The sequence below is a fragment of the Amphibalanus amphitrite genome, unplaced genomic scaffold, assembly GCF_019059575.1.
Source record: "Amphibalanus amphitrite isolate SeventyFive unplaced genomic scaffold, NRLGWU_Aamphi_draft 001038F_arrow, whole genome shotgun sequence".
NCBI classification, from domain to species: Eukaryota; Metazoa; Arthropoda; class Thecostraca; order Balanomorpha; family Balanidae; genus Amphibalanus; species Amphibalanus amphitrite.
The window spans coordinates 120,125-136,305 of NW_024882532.1; the positions used below are offsets into that span (position 1 = coordinate 120,125).

The following is a 16,181-nucleotide window of genomic DNA, read 5'->3' on the forward strand; positions in this document are numbered from 1 at the left end:
GGTACTGCTACAATGGCTATGTCATTTAATGATAGCACGTACCGCCGCGGTCCCCGCTGCCCACAGGTGGGGATGTCAGTCATCTGCAGCATGGACATATTCGATCTGAAGCCGGCCCGCACCTACATATTCCGCGTGACGCCGCGCAACCGGTACGGCTGGGGCGAGGGCAGCTGCTCGCTGCCTGTGCTGGTCGGTCGGGAGCGGGTGGCGCCGCGGTTCGGCCGCCTGCTGCCGGCCACCACCAAATGTCTGCTCGGAGACTGCCTGGAGCTCCAGTGCCAGGTGGGTGGGACAGGGGCAGGGAAGAGTGGACAGGACAGGATACCTGTGACTGTGTCTGATCCGCTGTGACCCGCTGTGACCCGCTGTGACCCGCTGTGACCCGCTGTGACCCGCTGTGACCCGCTGTGACCCTCTGTGACCCGCTGTGGTATAACCCGCCGTCCGTGTCTCAGGTGTCTGGTGAGCCGGCTCCCGAGGTGGTCTGGCTGCGGGACGGCATCCCGCTGCCGGCCGGCCTCTGTCGACTGCGCGTGGCGCACCAGGGCGACCTGTGCCGGCTCTCTGTCAGCGCCGTGCGACCGTCCGACCAAGCCACCTACACGTGCCAGGCAGTGAACACGGCCGGCCAGGCGAGCACCTTCACCCGTCTGACGGTGGTGGAGCGCGAGCTACTGCTGCACGCTGACCGCGCCATCAACAGGTGAGTATAGAGACCCCGACCCACCGACCCAACCTCGACCCACTGACCGGACAATCAGCGGGGAGTGAGAACCTGGCCCCGACCGACCCCCGCGGACCTCCTGCCCACCCCCTACCAACCGACCGACCGCCTCCCCCGACTGACCGACCGATGGTCCCGTCGGCGGGTGAGGAGACCCCTCCCCTACCGCGCAAGCCATTTGTGGAGACCGCTGACCGACGCCCCTCCCCCACCCCCCGACCGACCGACTGACTGACCGACCGACCCCTCTCCTTACTAACCGGGCCATCAACGGATGAGCGACCCCCCCCCCCCCCCCACCTACTGACACTTGACAGGACCATCAGTTGTTGAGTGGAGACCCCCCACCCACCCACCCACCCACCCACCTTCCGACCTATTAATGTGGGGTGAATAACTGGTTGGATGAATAACTGGTTGGCTTGGTTTGGTATCTCAGAGGTCATCAGGTCAGGCAGAGGCTGGGTGCCGAGAACAGTGTAAGGTCAGCAGCCTCCCCTTTCCTCTCCATAGTGCTCGGTATTCGATCGTCCCTCCCCTTCCGCAGCGCTCGGTATTCGATCGTCCCTCCCTGTCCATATTGCTGGTATTCGATCGTCCCTCCCTGTCCATATTGCTGGTATTCGATCGTCCTCCCCTTCCGCAGCGCTCGGTATTCGATCGTCCCTCCCTGTCCGCAGCGCTCGGTATTCGATCGTCCCTCCCTGTCCGCAGCGCTCGGTATTCGATCGTCCCTCCCTGTCCGCAGCGCTCGGTATTCGATCGTCCTCCCCTTCCGCAGCGCTCGGTATTCGATCGTCCCTCCCTGTCCGCAGCGCTCGGTATTCGATCGTCCCTCCCTGTCCGCAGCGCTCGGTATTCGATCGTCCCTCCGTGTCCTCAGCGCTCGGTATTCGATCGTCCCTCCGTGTCCGCAGCGCTCGGTATTCGATCTGCAGCGCTCGGTATTCGATCGTCCCTCCCTGTCCGCAGCGCCCTGGAGTCTGCCGCGTCGGCCGCCGACCGCTCGCCGAGCGAGCCACTGGCCCCCTACTTCCTGGTACGGCCGCGCGAGCGCCGGGTGGCCGTGGGCAGCTCCGTGCGGCTGACCTGTCAGGTCACAGGTCACCCGCTGCCAGAGGTCACCTGGGCCAAGGACGGCGTGCCGCTACAGCAGAACGGTGAGACGACTAGCTCGCACAGTGAGGGGAGGGCGGGGTTTATTTGATCATTAATTCCATTTTGTGTATTGATTCTTTCATTCATTTGGCTACTGAATAATTATTTGTTTGTTTGTTTGTTGATCCGTTCATTAGTTGGGCACAATGCCCACTCATTCATCTGGACTCTGTGGGATGTCACTGTGTGGCTCACTGTCTGTCCCCGTCAGAGCGGTTCGCCATGTGGCACGAGGCGCACCACTTCCACACGCTGGAGATCACCGCTGCGCGGTTCGACGAGCTGGGAACGTACTCGGCCGTGGCCTCCAACGAGCACGGAGACATCACCTGCTCCTGTACACTGGTGGGTCAATGGCGCGCCCTCCCCTGCACACGGGTGGGTGAATGGCGCGCCCTCCCCTGCACACTGGTGGGTGAATGGCGCGCCCTCCCCTGCACACTGGTGGGTTAGATGGGCAACCCTGCAACTGGTGGGTTACAGGGGCGCCCTCCACTGTACACTGGTGGGTCGTTCACACGCGCTGACAAATTTAAAAGCGTTTTACTTAAAATGATAAGATCATGCTTGAATTCAGATGTGCTCAGAATTCAGAGGCGTCTGACACGTTCCGTGTGTCCGTTGTGTAGTGTCTGACACGGTCCGTGTGTCCGCTGTGTAGTGTCTGACACGGTCCGTGTGTCCGCTGTGTGTACTGTCTGACACGGTCCGTGTGTCCACTGTGTAGTGTCTGTCCGCTGTGTAGTGTCTGACACGGTCCGTGTGTCCGCTGTGTAGTGTCTGACACGGTCCGTGTGTCCGCTGTGTAGTGTCTGACACGGTATCTGTGTCCGCTCAGTGTAGTGTCTGACACGGTCCGTGTGTCCGCTCAGTGTAGTGTCTGACACGGTCTGTGTGTCCGCTCAGTGTAGTGTCTGACACGGTTCGTGTGTCTATAGTGTCTGACACGGTCCGTATGTCAGCTCTGTGTAGTGTCTGACACGGTCCGTGTGTCCGCTGTGTGGTGTCTGACACGGTCCGTGTGTCCGCTCAGTGTAGTGTCTGACACGGTCCGTGTGTCCGCTCAGTGTAGTGTCTGACACGGTCCGTGTGTCCGTAGTGTCTGACACGGTCCGTGTGTCCGCTCAGTGTCTGACACGGTCCGTGTGTCCGCTCAGTGTAGTGTCTGACACGGTCCGTGTGTCCGCTGTGTAGTGTCTGACACGGTCCGTGTGTCCGCTCAGTGTAGTGTCTGACGCGGTCTTTGTTTCCGTAGTGTCTGGGACGGTCCGTGTGCCCGCTCAGTGTCTGACACAGTCTGTGTTGTGTCCGCTCAGTATAGTGGCTGACACGGTCCGTGTGTCCGCTGTGTAGTGTCTGACACGGTCCGTGTGTCCGCTGTGTAGTGTCTGACACGGTCCGTGTGTCCGCTGTCTAGTGTCTGACACGGTCCGTGTGTCCGCTCAGTGTACTGTCTGACACGGTCCGTGTGTCCGCTGTGTAGTGTCTGACACGGTCCGTGTGTCTGTAGTGTCTGACACGGTCCGTGTGTCCGCTCAGTATAGTGTCTGACACGGTCCTTGTGTCCGCACTCAGGTGGTGGACCGCGGCCACCTGTTGTACGCCGGCCCGGAGCTGGTGCGCAGTCTGCCGGAGGTGACCCGCGTGTCGGCCACCGCCGGCCTGGAGCTGCAGGCGCGCTGCACCGCCTACCCGGCCATCTCGGTCCTCTGGTAGGTGGCGCCAGCGGCGCTCGGACGCAGGTGGCGCCGACGGCACCGCCAGTACGCGGAAACAACAGCACACTGTCGGCTCTCGCAGCCTGCAGTGACCCTGTGCCATAGACATTAGACACACAGAAGGCCCCCAATGATGCCCAATAAAGCACCATCGTGTGCTCCGTATAACACAGCGGATAAGGCGTCTGTCCCCTAACTCAGTGGCAGGGACCCGGGACCGGGACCCGGGAGATGGCGACTCACTAGACCCGGCGTGGGTCGTCCGGGAGACAGCGACACAGTAAACACGGGTCCGGGAGACAACGTCACTGTATACCCAAGATTCCTTTACTACTCCTGTATACCGGGGTCCGGGAGACAGCGACGCAACCTGGAGAGCAGATGGAGTAAACCTGGACTTGGAGTAAATCTGGAGACAGTGACACAGTGGACCCGAGTCGTCCGGGAGACAGCAAAACAGTAAATGACATTCCACGTTTATTGTAATATAAAATGTTGGACCGACCTAAAGTGGCAGAAGGACACAAACGTAATTACTGTAACCTGCGAGGATAAATGATTGTCATTAGAGCGGCGAGCTGACTCGCGGTAAGCTGCTAGTCACCGCTGGAAGCCGCGGCAGGTTGCGGCTCCGAGGTCGTCCGAGGTCAGGGAGCCCGGCTGGGGCCACTGACGGGGCGCAGGCCGCCGGCTGACGTACTGCACTGCTAACAACGCACAAATTATTATGGGAAACTCGGATCGTCTCCATACAAATTACGCAATTTATTCGCACGTTCATAAAACTTGCGGTCTACTCAGAATTGCATTAATTATGAGCATGCCGTAGCAATGGGACTTTAAACGGCCTGGTTTCCAGCGCATCGCTCAGCGGTTGGGGCCGGCCGCGCCCGGCGAGCGAGCCTGACCCGTGACCCCGGCTGTCGAAGTGGGCTGATGTAAGGCTGCGCCGGACTCACACCAGTGTAATAAAACCCACCGAGACGCACCGTCACACCTCGCCCGCCGAGCTCAGCCGCCGAAACTGGAACAGGTGGCGAGATTACAATGATCCTGCAGTTGCTGTACTGTTGACATTCATAGTTAATAGTTATTTTCAGCGTAAGCCTGTCATGCCGATTTATTTTGACTGAAAATAGGTGAAGGACATTACACTATGAGATGCTAAGATGTTTAGGTATTACTGGCAGTCCGCCACCGCCTCCTCCGCGGAGATATGACGTATATGCACTCAGTGCGTCCCCTCCGCGGACACCAGGCGTTTGTACTCAGTACGTCCCTCCGCGTCCCCTCCGCGGTCACCTGGCGTTTGTACTCAGTACGTCCCCACCCCGTCCCCTCCCCGTCCCCTCCGCGGACACTGCAGGCGTTTGTACTCAGTACGTCCCTCCGCGTCACCTCTGCGGCGGTCGTCCGCCCCAGTGGACACACGGCGGACAGCCCGTCTCCAGGCGCCCTCCGCGGCACCCCTTTGGCCAATTACCAGGCCTACATTTGGCCGTCACCCTCAGCCCTAACTAGGCGGGCGTTATGGGAGATACCGCGATATCACGAGATGCCGTGAATAACAGGTAGCCCGGGGCCCGGTGTTACAGACTTCTGATGGCCCTTCAGTCGCGCTCTGAATGGTTTCTGCCAGGAGCCCGCTCTGCGAGTCCGCATAGCGCCGGCTGCCGGTGCCCCGACGATAGGATCGCTCCGCGCCATGCATCGCGCCTGAGCCGACATTAGTACAAGTTAAACGCCATCGAGCCGCCTCCACTGCCGCCCGTACAGATTCGCCTCCGCTGGGTGACAGTAATGGACCAATATAGCAGCCATGGAGGGCGCTAAGCCGCGATGGACGAGACAATATCAGTGTGCATTTATATGCCGTTCCACATACGTCAGAGCGACGCTGAGGCTCCGCTGTAAAGTCGCAATAGAAGATCAGGCCGAGCCCGTCTGCAGCTCTCCCGTCCTTTCGATTCTTGTTTGTATTATTAGGAAGTTTTGCGTAACCTACGCTTGGAAAGTGGTAATAAAATACAATACTCATTTCACAGGAATCGTATGGCCGGCTACCTATTGGAAATGCAATTTGTAATATTGCATGGTAAAGAGCTGATGCCGTTGTCTTGTCGAAGCTCCATTAATTGTTTAAAAACCCTTGCTTAATGCCCGAAGGAATCAGTGCCAGTATGCCACCGTTTGAAACACATCAGCGCATGTCTCCAGTCCCTTCGATAGCGGGCAGCTTTCGACCGGACCGGGCGGCGGTGCCGACCAGGCCGACCACTGATCACTGCAGAACGGGGCACTGGCGAATAACGTATGGAGCAATGATTTGCAGATCAGGCAGGCAAAACGTATACCTATTATAGTTAATGGGAAAATATTTCTTCTTCTTTTTGTTAGCTGAATTATGAAGTATTTGGGTTTGTGATTTTATTTCACAACCATACAAGTTAATAATAACTTATAAGCTACCTAGGTAATAGGTATTTATCTAGTTAAAGAGGTATTGCAGATACCTGGTGACTCACAAGTACCTATACACGTTGCCTGTAAGCTTTCCTACATGCAGTCCACCCTCACTTTGCAATATTCATTTGGGAAGCGGCAGTCAAAATTCCACGGCATCCGTATGCCTAGTTGTTAAGAGGCTGGAGTTGTAAGGCACTCTGCATATCTGGGGGCATTCACTGAGGGGATTATGAGCGGTTCGTGCCTCCAGGACGGGAACCGAGTGTAAATCTGTCGAGTGTTCTCTTGACATGAGCCGTGGCAAATAAAAACGTCATTGCCAAACGGCTGCGCTACCTATCACATTTGAGTTTCATGCTAGTAAACTACCTCGTTAAATTTGATCCATTGCAAGAAGCTGGCAACACCTAGGAATGTAAGCGCCCATGTAAATATTGTATTTGTTTCACGTCCACCAATTTTATTGTCACTAAAATGTGTTATTCTTTTCCTCAGTTATTCTCACAATGCGACTAGTCCTTTTCCAGGATGAACATAACCGTGTCTTTTCCCAGTGGCGGATCCAGGGGGGGGGGGGCAAAATGGGCATTTGCCCCCCCCAAACGGCATGATTTTAACATTACGCCTATGGACGGTGCATGGAAAGAATCGATAAATTATTATGGTTTGCCCCCCCCCCCCCAAAAAAAAAAACTCTGAGCTGGATCCGCCTCTGTCTTTTCCATTGTAGGTCCCGTTGGATACCACCTGCCATGGCTGACCGTTATCCCTGTCCCCCGCCGGCTGAGTGTGTGATGTGCGCCCACCTAACCTCAGCCGGTGCCTCCATCCCGCAGGCACCGCGACGGGCGGCGCGTTCGAATCGCGCGCCGGCAGACGCTCTCGCTGGACGGAAACGGTCTGGCCACGCTGCGCATCGGCAGCGCCTCTCACGGCGACGCCGGCAACTACTCGTGCACCATGAGCAACGAGATGGGCAGCGTGGTGACGGCCACGCGGCTGGTGGTGCAGGACTCCCCCGACGGGTGAGTGCCGGGAGTAGGGACTCCCCCGACGGGTGAGTGCAAGGGAGTAGGGACTCGACTCCCCCGACGGGTGAGTGTCGGGGGGGGGGGACTGGACTCCCCCTTTGGGTGAGTGCAGGGAGTAGGGGCTGGACTTCCCCGACGGGTGAGTGCAGGGATGACTCCCCCGACGGGTGAGTGCAGGGAGTAGGGACTCCCCCGACGAGTGAGTGCCGGGGGACTCCGTGTCCGGTGAGTGCAGGGGTGGACACTCCCCGACAGGTGGGTACCGGTGGTAGGGACTCCCCTTGCTGAGTGCGACGGAACTGGAGAGCCAGATCGGCTCATGGGACTGGGGAAACGTCCATCCGTCTCGGAATCATGCAAAGCTAACTGTATCGACTTCTAGGGACATGGGAAAAACAACATTTTCTGCGCTGTCGTCGGTAGGCAGTAAGTAGGTACACTGTGCACTCGAATGCACTATGTCGGTGCAAATTCATCGCAGACCCGAGACGAAGCCCGCCGGCTCCGCTGACCGGCGCCGTTACTCAGTACTAATCTGTACTGGAGCTGACACGCTGATCCGCTCTGCCTGCCCGCCCGCCGTGTGTCTGGCGGTATGGTGCGCTCTGAGGTGACGGCCGACCGGCCCGCCCCGGCCCGGCCCGGCCCGCGGCTGGCGCTATGGCTCACCGGCGGCCCCTGATGGAACTCACGCACCTCCGTCCGGGGACGATTGCGGCGCACGACCGGAGCGCGTGCAGAGCCGCGGCCGGTCCGAGCCAGCTGCAGAGGGGCCGCGGGCGTAATTAGAGGCCGGTCGCGCGTGTGCGCCGCCGCTCAGAATAGCGGTCAGGTGCCGATCGGCCGAAAATGAAATGGCTTGTGTCAGCGGTTAAAACGAACACTGAACGGTTATGAAGAGCTGGTTTGCGCTCTGGCGTTCGACAGGGCTGTCTGCTCTGCGCAGAAAAGTAGGCTTTGCCAGGACGATTATAGACGCTCACTGCTGTTCAGCCATAGCTATCGGCTAGGTGTTCGGTTTTGGTTCGCATGGCATGCCGCACTTTAAAGTGGATCAGTTTCACCCAGCATGTGAAACTGATTCACTTCAGTAGGCCATTTCTGCCCTCCGTCGGGACAGAGTTTGGGATGACTGGTTCGGATCTCTCCGACTGCTATTGCTATGAACTACTGACGGCTGCTGATGTCTCTGCGGCTCTGCTCTGGTCCACTGCTGTCACTATGGTCTGCTGTGTGTGTTTCAGGCCGGTGGAGGCGCCCTGCTTTGTGCGTGACCCGGTGTCCTCTCACGTGCTGGAGGGCGACTCGGTGACGGTGACCTGTGAGGTGGTCGGCGACCCGGCCCCGGAGGTCAGCTGGCACCGGCAGGAGCCCGCACAGGTCAGTCCCGCCCGAGCGAGCGGGTCAGTCCCGCCCGCACAGTTCAGTCCCGCCCGAGCGGGTCAGTCCCGACCGCACGGGTCAGTTCCGCCCGAGCGGGTCAGTCCCGCCCGAGCGGGTCACACCGGTCACCTGACAACAGGCCACACGGGTCACCCGACAGGGAGAGGGCTGGAGTCAACTGGTGTCCATAACTGCCCCACAGGTCTCCGCAGCGCCCCACAGTCCCCTGCAGTTCCGCACAGTCGACTGCAGCGCCCCACAGGTCAATGTAGCGCCCCTCAGGCCCCTGCAGCTGTTCAAGCTGTCGGCCAACTCCGCCGTGAGGTCGACCGGACGCTCTGCAGCCCACTCCGCCGTAAGGCCGAACGGGGGCTCTGCAGTCTGCAGCCCACTCCGTCGGTGTTTCGCCACGGTACCGATGCGGCCACGGAGCGCGCCAGCTCGGTTGGGGCGGCTGCCTCTCTCGTGCGACACGTGCCGCCCTAAGCTTCACCGCACGCCCCCTGACGCCCCGGGGCATCAGCGCATTCAGAGGGTTAAGGGTTCAGCCATCAGTTGAACGTTGAGGGTCACCTGTCGTCCTGTCGTCCAGACAGCTGACCGCTACATGTTTACTGGACAGCCGGAATAGTTCATCGCCATATGCAACTAATTAACCCGCGCACCGACGGGGGGGGCGGATATCCGCCCCCCCTGAGGTTTTTCGCGGATAGCGGGAAAACCGCGGCGCGTAGCGCCGCGAAATTTGGTATGACTATTCTCTCATCAATTTTACACATGGTGTGCAAGTTTGAACCTCTTAACTTTTAAGGTCAGGTCACCAGGTCACTTTGAATGACCCAACCTCAAGTCACTTTTTTGCAACTTTGTCACCGTGCCAGAGCTACAGTAGATGTCGGAGGCCTTTGAAAGTCGCAGGATGTTATTAGGTCATTAGTAGCTACAATTTGTATATCTCGGAATTTTGATGTCGGTGACCTAAGGTCAGGTCAATTTCGCGACCTCCCCATTATAAGTCAATGGGGGAAAAATCAACTCCCTGTTTTTACCACTAAAACGGGTCGGAATGGCCCCATATACCATACATGACTTCACATGCGATCAACCTTCACTACCTTGAGGTCTGTTTTGCTGTTGGGCAGCTGTAAGGTCATGTGACGTCATCAAAGGTCACCAAAGGTTTTTTGCCAATAACTCCTTACAGGAACAAGATACAGCCGCGCGGATGGTCTCATTGTGTTCAGCTCGTCAAGACGCATCGAATGATATACATGACGACCTCGAGGTCACGTGACCTGAGGTCAACCTTTGACCTTGACCTTTCGAGGTCAACATATATATCATTCGATGCGGATTGACGAGAGGATCACGATGATGCCCTTAGTTTGTTCCTATCTTGACTACTTCGAAAGTTATTCGAGAAAAACCCTCTCCATATCTAGCGCCGCCATTTTGACTTTTTCGACCCCTGTGACGTCATCTTTGACCTGACCTGAAAATGACCTTAGTAAAAATTGTAGACCTTGTCCGTGCGTATCCGATGCCGTTTACCGCTTGTCGCTATCTTGCTTCGTTCTCGAGATCTCAGGGGGGGGGGCGGTCATCCGCCCCCCCCCCGTCGGTACTAAGTTGGCGCAGACCCCCGTCGGTGCGCGGGTTAAACGCTGTCAGCAACACATTTACTGGCCTCGGCTTTGCAATTATTTGTTTACTGCAAGACTCTTTATTGCAAACATATGCATTGACATCCATTTTAGCCGTTTGATAAATCAGCTGTCGGTTGTATTTTGAATCTGCCCATAAACCTCCAGCCGGCAGATGAGATCTAATAGTCGACGCCTAAATAGCATCAGCGTCGGCCAGTGTTGGCTGGGTCCGACCTCTGGGCTGGGTCCGACCTCGGGGCTGGGTCCGACCTCGGGGCGGGGTCCGACCTCGGGGCTGGGTCCGACCTCGGGACTGGGTCCGACCTCGGGACTGGGTCCTGCAGCAGGGCACAGGATGCTGCCGAGCGTGTCCTGCCCTGAGCTGTGAGTAGGGTGCAGGGTAGGGGCGTCTGCCGAGCGGGCGCGTCCATGGATAGGATGGGATGTGGTCTGGGCGTCTGCCGAGGGGCCCAATGGGTAGGATGGGATGTGGGCGTCTGCCGAGCGGGCTATGCCCTGGATAGTATGGGATTTGGGCGTCTGCCGAGCGGGACCTTCTGGATAGGATGATGGCCGGATAGGGGCGTCTGTCGAGCGGGCCATGCCCTGGATAGAATGGACTATGGGCGTCTGCCAGGCGGCGTCACCCTAGCTCAACGGCGGCCGCTCCCCGGGGCGGCTGGGTGGGCCACTACAGGTCGTGACGTATGTACGGCAGTCGGCAGTGAGCCGTGAATAAGCACCGCAGTCGCATATATCACTGGCTCGATTATCTGCGCCCCGTCCCTCGTCAACAGCGAGTCTTAGGTGTAGCTCCCTGTTCAGCGTATGTAGGGAAATGTCTGCATCTGAGGACACCGCGTGCATTGTGCACTTTCCGTTCTACGTCTGTCATTGTTTGGACAGAGAAAAGTAGTGAAGCACCTTTACATTCGCATTTGTATAATATACCACATTCACTTTCAGTTCTAAAGCGCTACAATCCTTGTGGGCGTTTCTCTCACGTCACATTGGTTTAAAGTTTTACATGAGCGTCTAACGCGTCGTTGTCTCGCCAGCACGTTCCGTGCCCACGTGCCACGTGTGTCCTACGCCGCACGTTCGTGTCTCGCGTTGTCTCCGACGTTGGCCGCTGTCGCTGGCAAATGGCTCGGACAGGGGCCAGCTCATTGTCTTTGGACAGTCGTCAGGCTGAGCTATGCCAGCTATCACTTGGGCTGGAGCGGCTTTTTCAAGTCCGTGCGTGGGGCGGCGACCGGAGGGCGTTCGTTCGGGTGTTTCCGAGGGCTTTGTCCTGTTGCGGGGGTGATGGTGCACTGTTTGTCAGGGCTGGGTGCCGGAGGGGCGCCCGGGGCCGCTGCGAGCCAGTGCTCCGGGACAGGATCTGGGGTCGGCCCCGGGCCGATACTGAAGGACCTGGGGGTCCGTGGGCCGGCCCCGTCCCACTGAGGGCGGTACACCGTCTGTAAGCCAGGACGGCGGTCGGCAGACGCGCGCGGTACGGCCTCCGTGTGCAGCCTAACCGACCTGCTGTTTGCCGGTACATAGGAAAGTAAGTCGCCATGAAGCGCGCGTGCCCTGCACGACTGATGCGTGAAGACAATGAGACCCGTTACGATGAACCATGATATCTTCTTGGTTCTTACTAAATACTATATCCAGGTATCTGATGTATGCCAGTTGCTGCCATAAAACGCCTACAATGCGGGCATTTTCTCGAACTGAGGAACATTCAGGGACGCGGGGCATATATACCTTCATGCCTCACCTATATTTAGGCGATATGAATGTCTAAATAGCACCATATGAATATAAACGCCCATAAAAGTCGCCAATTACCTGCAATAAGACATCGTGTGACTCATTGCTTGATGCCTAATCACTTACTAAGCTTAAGTGCTCACATGCACGCGATTGAATTCCAGGATTGAAATAAACCTCACATTATGATTGACAGATGGCGGACGCTCATACATAAACACTTTGGAAAAATCGGCGAGAAAATTGCGATCACTGGCGGCGAAGAAGCACTCGGTGCAAGAAGCCCAATGATTACTGAGCACGTGCCTGCAGGTGGATGTTATTATACATCCGATATTTATGTTAATGAGTCAGAGGGACGCTGAAGCCGCGAGGAGTCCAGCGATCTCTCACCAGAGGCCTGCCGGCTGTACCCACTCTCCGGCCTGCTGACCGGACCGCACCACTCCGGCCTCCTGGCCGTACCCACTATCTGGACCGTACCACTCTGATCTGCTGACCGTACTGTACCACTCTGGCCTCCTGAGCGTACCCACTATCCGGACTGTACCACTCCGGCCTGCCGGCCGTTCCCACTATCCGGACTGTACCACTCTGGCCTCCTGACCGTGACGTCCCGTGCCCACTAGTCCGTAGGAGCGTACCACTCCGGTCTACTGACCTTACTCTCGGATGTGGTGAAATTAGAATATACCTTTAACGCATTGAGAAGAGGTCTTTCAGCGCAGTCCTCTCTCACTACATGCGTGGTAGGTATTCTTATTTCGACCAAAAAAGAACAATAAGAATGAAAATAAATTAATAATATTAACCGATCTGATTTCTCGAGACGAATAGCCTCCTCCCAGACGGTGAGATGAGACATGTGTAGACGGACTTGTATCGGCAGTAACAGGGGGGGGGGGGGGGCGGCGTGCGCTGGCCATAGGCGTGAACCTGTGTTATAGCTGCCGAAGGAAGACCATATTAAATTGGGCACACAATTCAATGCGTCTTTTGGTGAAAGTGCTCCTGACTTACATTCTACACTTATAAGCACGTATAACGACTTTACAACAGTTTGTGATTGGTTTTACTGCAATTTACTAGTCATCGGTAAATTGTATTGTACGGTCTGGTGCGGACGCCTCCCAATACCGCCGCCTGGCCGCTCCCTGCGCCGCTGCGGCGGGTGTGAACACAATTCAGCCGCCGTGAGTGACGTGAAGCATTCATTAGACGCCAGTTTCGCCTCTAAAAAGCGTCCTGTGGTGATGAAATGGTCACGATGGAGCGCGCACCGGGTCACGGCCCCCTCGGCCATCCGAACCGGTAAAAACGCCAATAGCTGGCAGGTTTTTGACAATCGACGCCAGCGTTCACTGAGCGCAGTATAGAAAGATGCAGCTGAATGGCACTGCAATTTAACGCCCCTAACTAATCTGTTTGCTGCCACCCGGTGAAGGTTTTTTGCTGTGTGCCGTGGGAGGAGCGGCGCACGGCAGGGGAGGCGCTGCGGTCGCGGCTGACCTGTTACGGGCGGCGCTCTACCTTGGTCACTCCAAAAGTGACGCGGAAACACAGACAACTTATCAGCGTGTGGCCATCGTCTGAGAACTCGAACGTCACTGATGGAAGGCGATACATGTAAACAAAGCAAAAATGTTGGCTGAAAAATGGGATGATAACGAGATATGGACAGCCCTATGAGTTTTCTCTGAGCAGTGATTGAAGGCGCCCATCCTGAATGTAGAAAAAGACAAAATGTTCGAGTTGGGGACTTGACGGGTCTGCCCATGTTTGTACCTAATAGCTGAATGTTACAATTTGGGCGTTATTCCCTTCAAGGTAATTCAATGCATATCGTTCTACTTCTCTTTTTGATATTACAAAGCATTCCCAATATTGTTCTGTTTTCGAATTATACTAGATAATCCGGCCGTACCCTGGGGTAAAGTCAAACACCCGGACCCGGTTGGGTGGGGGGTGGGGGGCGTTTTCCCCTGTCTAACTCCGTACATAAGAAAACTACGAAAACAAAATGTTGTCAAACGAAAGGTCTCAACGAGCCGATTCTGAATTAGTGTCTACAATATTCGACATCAGGTCAATTCACAAGGTCAGAGGGCAAGATCAAAACCAGCTCACGTTTAATTATTTCAATATACGTGCTCCAGAGGATGGCAGGCCTCACGAAGTCGGTCATAATGACTGTTTGTAAACAAAAAGACTTCCGGAGACCGGAGGCTACTAACTGGCTTCAAGTCCGCGCTGAAACGACGCGCCTTCCTCGGCGCTCTATAGTGTGCAGCCCGGCACCTACCCACTGCCCAAATTATCACACGGTTCTCAGCTTGAGCTCAGTCCGAGGGATCGAGGAGGCGGGCCTCTGAGGTCACCAGCGCCGCCCGTTGGCGACTTTGTGACCCACTCCGCTGAAGGTGTACCGCCGCTGCTCTGCTGTGGTGACCCGCTCCACAGCGGTGACCTGCCCCGCTCTTGGTGTACCGCCGCCGCTCCACTGTGGTGGCCCGCTCCTCTGTGGGTGTGCCGCCGCTGCCGCCACAGCTGTGGCCCGCTCCACTGTGGTGGTTCGCTCCACTGTGGTGACCCGCTCCACTGTGGTGACCCGCCCCACAGCGGTGACCCGCCCCACAGTGGTGACCTGCCCCGCTCTTGGTGTACCGCCACTGCTCCAATGTGGTGACCCGCGCTCCTCTGTGGGTGTGCCGCCGCTGCCGCCACAGCGCGCCGGTCCTCCGGCAGCAAACGCTGACACCATCGCCGGGCGAGGTCCGGAGCGATGTCACCGTGCGTCATCGGTGGATGTGCGCCGCACACAGTCAATGGCAGTAGACGACGCCCTCTCACACGAGTCTCGCGTCCTCTGCCCACTCTGTCTCGTCCTCTCATCAGAGCAGAGTACAGACCTCAGAGTAGAATGTGTACACTTCGCACCCTTTTCTTGCTGATTCGTGTGAAGCGTTCTTAGCTTTCTTAGCTTACCTAAAACATGCACCTGCCTCCTACATTTACTAGAGGTGGATCCAGAGAGGGGGAGGGGTGAGGGGCTCCGGCACCCGTGCGAATTCCTGTGCTGGTGGACATCACACCGGCCTCGCACCCAGACCTCTGCCGGCGGCGTGCCCACTCACGTGTTTATCTGGCTGTATCGGGTGTCCATTCAACGGGAAGGCGGCATTGGAAGGAGGCTGCAGGTTCTATAGCGGCGGCGCCGGCGGCCTCTCAGTAGTAAGGGCTCGGAGATGTTCCAAAGGGGGCCGGCGCGACTGTGTCACGCACATCAGACGTGCCGCCGCTGCGGGCGCTCACACCCGTCCAACCCGTCGCCGGTCACCGCAGCGGACATATACATTCCCCCTCCCCCATACATACACAACGGCAGCAGTATTAGAGCGAACGTGGAGAAAGAAGCTTAACCCTCGCCCATGTAGGGGGGGTTGGTGCAACCCCCCCTGAGGTTTTTCGGAAATAGTGCAAAAACGGCGGCGCGCAGCGCCGCCAAATTTTGGGTACCTTATGGGGCAAACCTTGCGCATCTTTTGATAAAAAAAAATTGACCGGGTCATGTCAGGTCACGGAGTTATGACGTCACAAAGGGAACAGCCTCCGGCCGGATTTTCACAAACTGAGTGCCAACGCCCGAGGTTTCCTGCCGGTGGTACGGACATCGGTTGATGGATCGTGATGAAACTTCCCATGCATGTTGGGGCAAGTATTGGCTATCATATGGTATAAGAAACTTGACCGGGTCAGGTCAGGTCACGGAGCTATGACGTCACAAGAGGAACAGCGTCCGGTACTATTTTTGAAAAGCGCCCGAACCACTATTTTGCTAATTCTTGTCACCTCAATGGGAATATGCAGCAATATTAGCTTCTATAGGGAGCAAATGGACCTCCCAAATCCAAAAATACAATCAGATTTCAAAAATTTAAATTTTGATTTTTCGAATTTCTGCCGCCGACTGTGACCTTGCCGACTTCCGGCGCTCCCAACGCGCCATTTTTAGAGCTAGGGAAACGAAATACATTCCAAACGATAGATAATTGATCAAGGAACACGATAGTGAAGGTTTCAAGTCGATATCTCCCACCGTTTTGCCGCAATCGCCGCGGAAATTTGAAAAAAGTCTATTTTTCCGAAAATTTGACCTTTGACTGGTCAAAAGTAGGTCAAATAATGACCTAGGACCAAAAAATATACCACCAATCGCGAGATCTCGGCGAGAGTAATCCGTTGGTCTTTTCCGCTAAGCTCTACGACGCTCCGTTTTCAAACGCCAAGGGGG

General features: G+C 56.7%; 1 protein-coding gene across 3 annotated transcripts in view; it reads left to right on the plus strand.

The window, feature by feature from the left end:
* The window catches only part of LOC122369468 (titin homolog), a 142,945-nt gene that overhangs the window by 21,228 nt on the left and 105,536 nt on the right, over positions 1–16,181 (plus strand). For all 3 annotated transcript variants that reach the window (XM_043344243.1, XM_043344244.1, XM_043344245.1), the window contains 7 exons: positions 67–285; positions 459–706; positions 1,700–1,887; positions 2,097–2,230; positions 3,461–3,597; positions 6,906–7,094; positions 8,345–8,480. In XM_043344243.1, the coding sequence (XP_043200178.1) occupies positions 67–285; positions 459–706; positions 1,700–1,887; positions 2,097–2,230; positions 3,461–3,597; positions 6,906–7,094; positions 8,345–8,480 (1,251 nt within the window). The remainder of the gene's footprint in view (positions 1–66; positions 286–458; positions 707–1,699; positions 1,888–2,096; positions 2,231–3,460; positions 3,598–6,905; positions 7,095–8,344; positions 8,481–16,181) is intronic.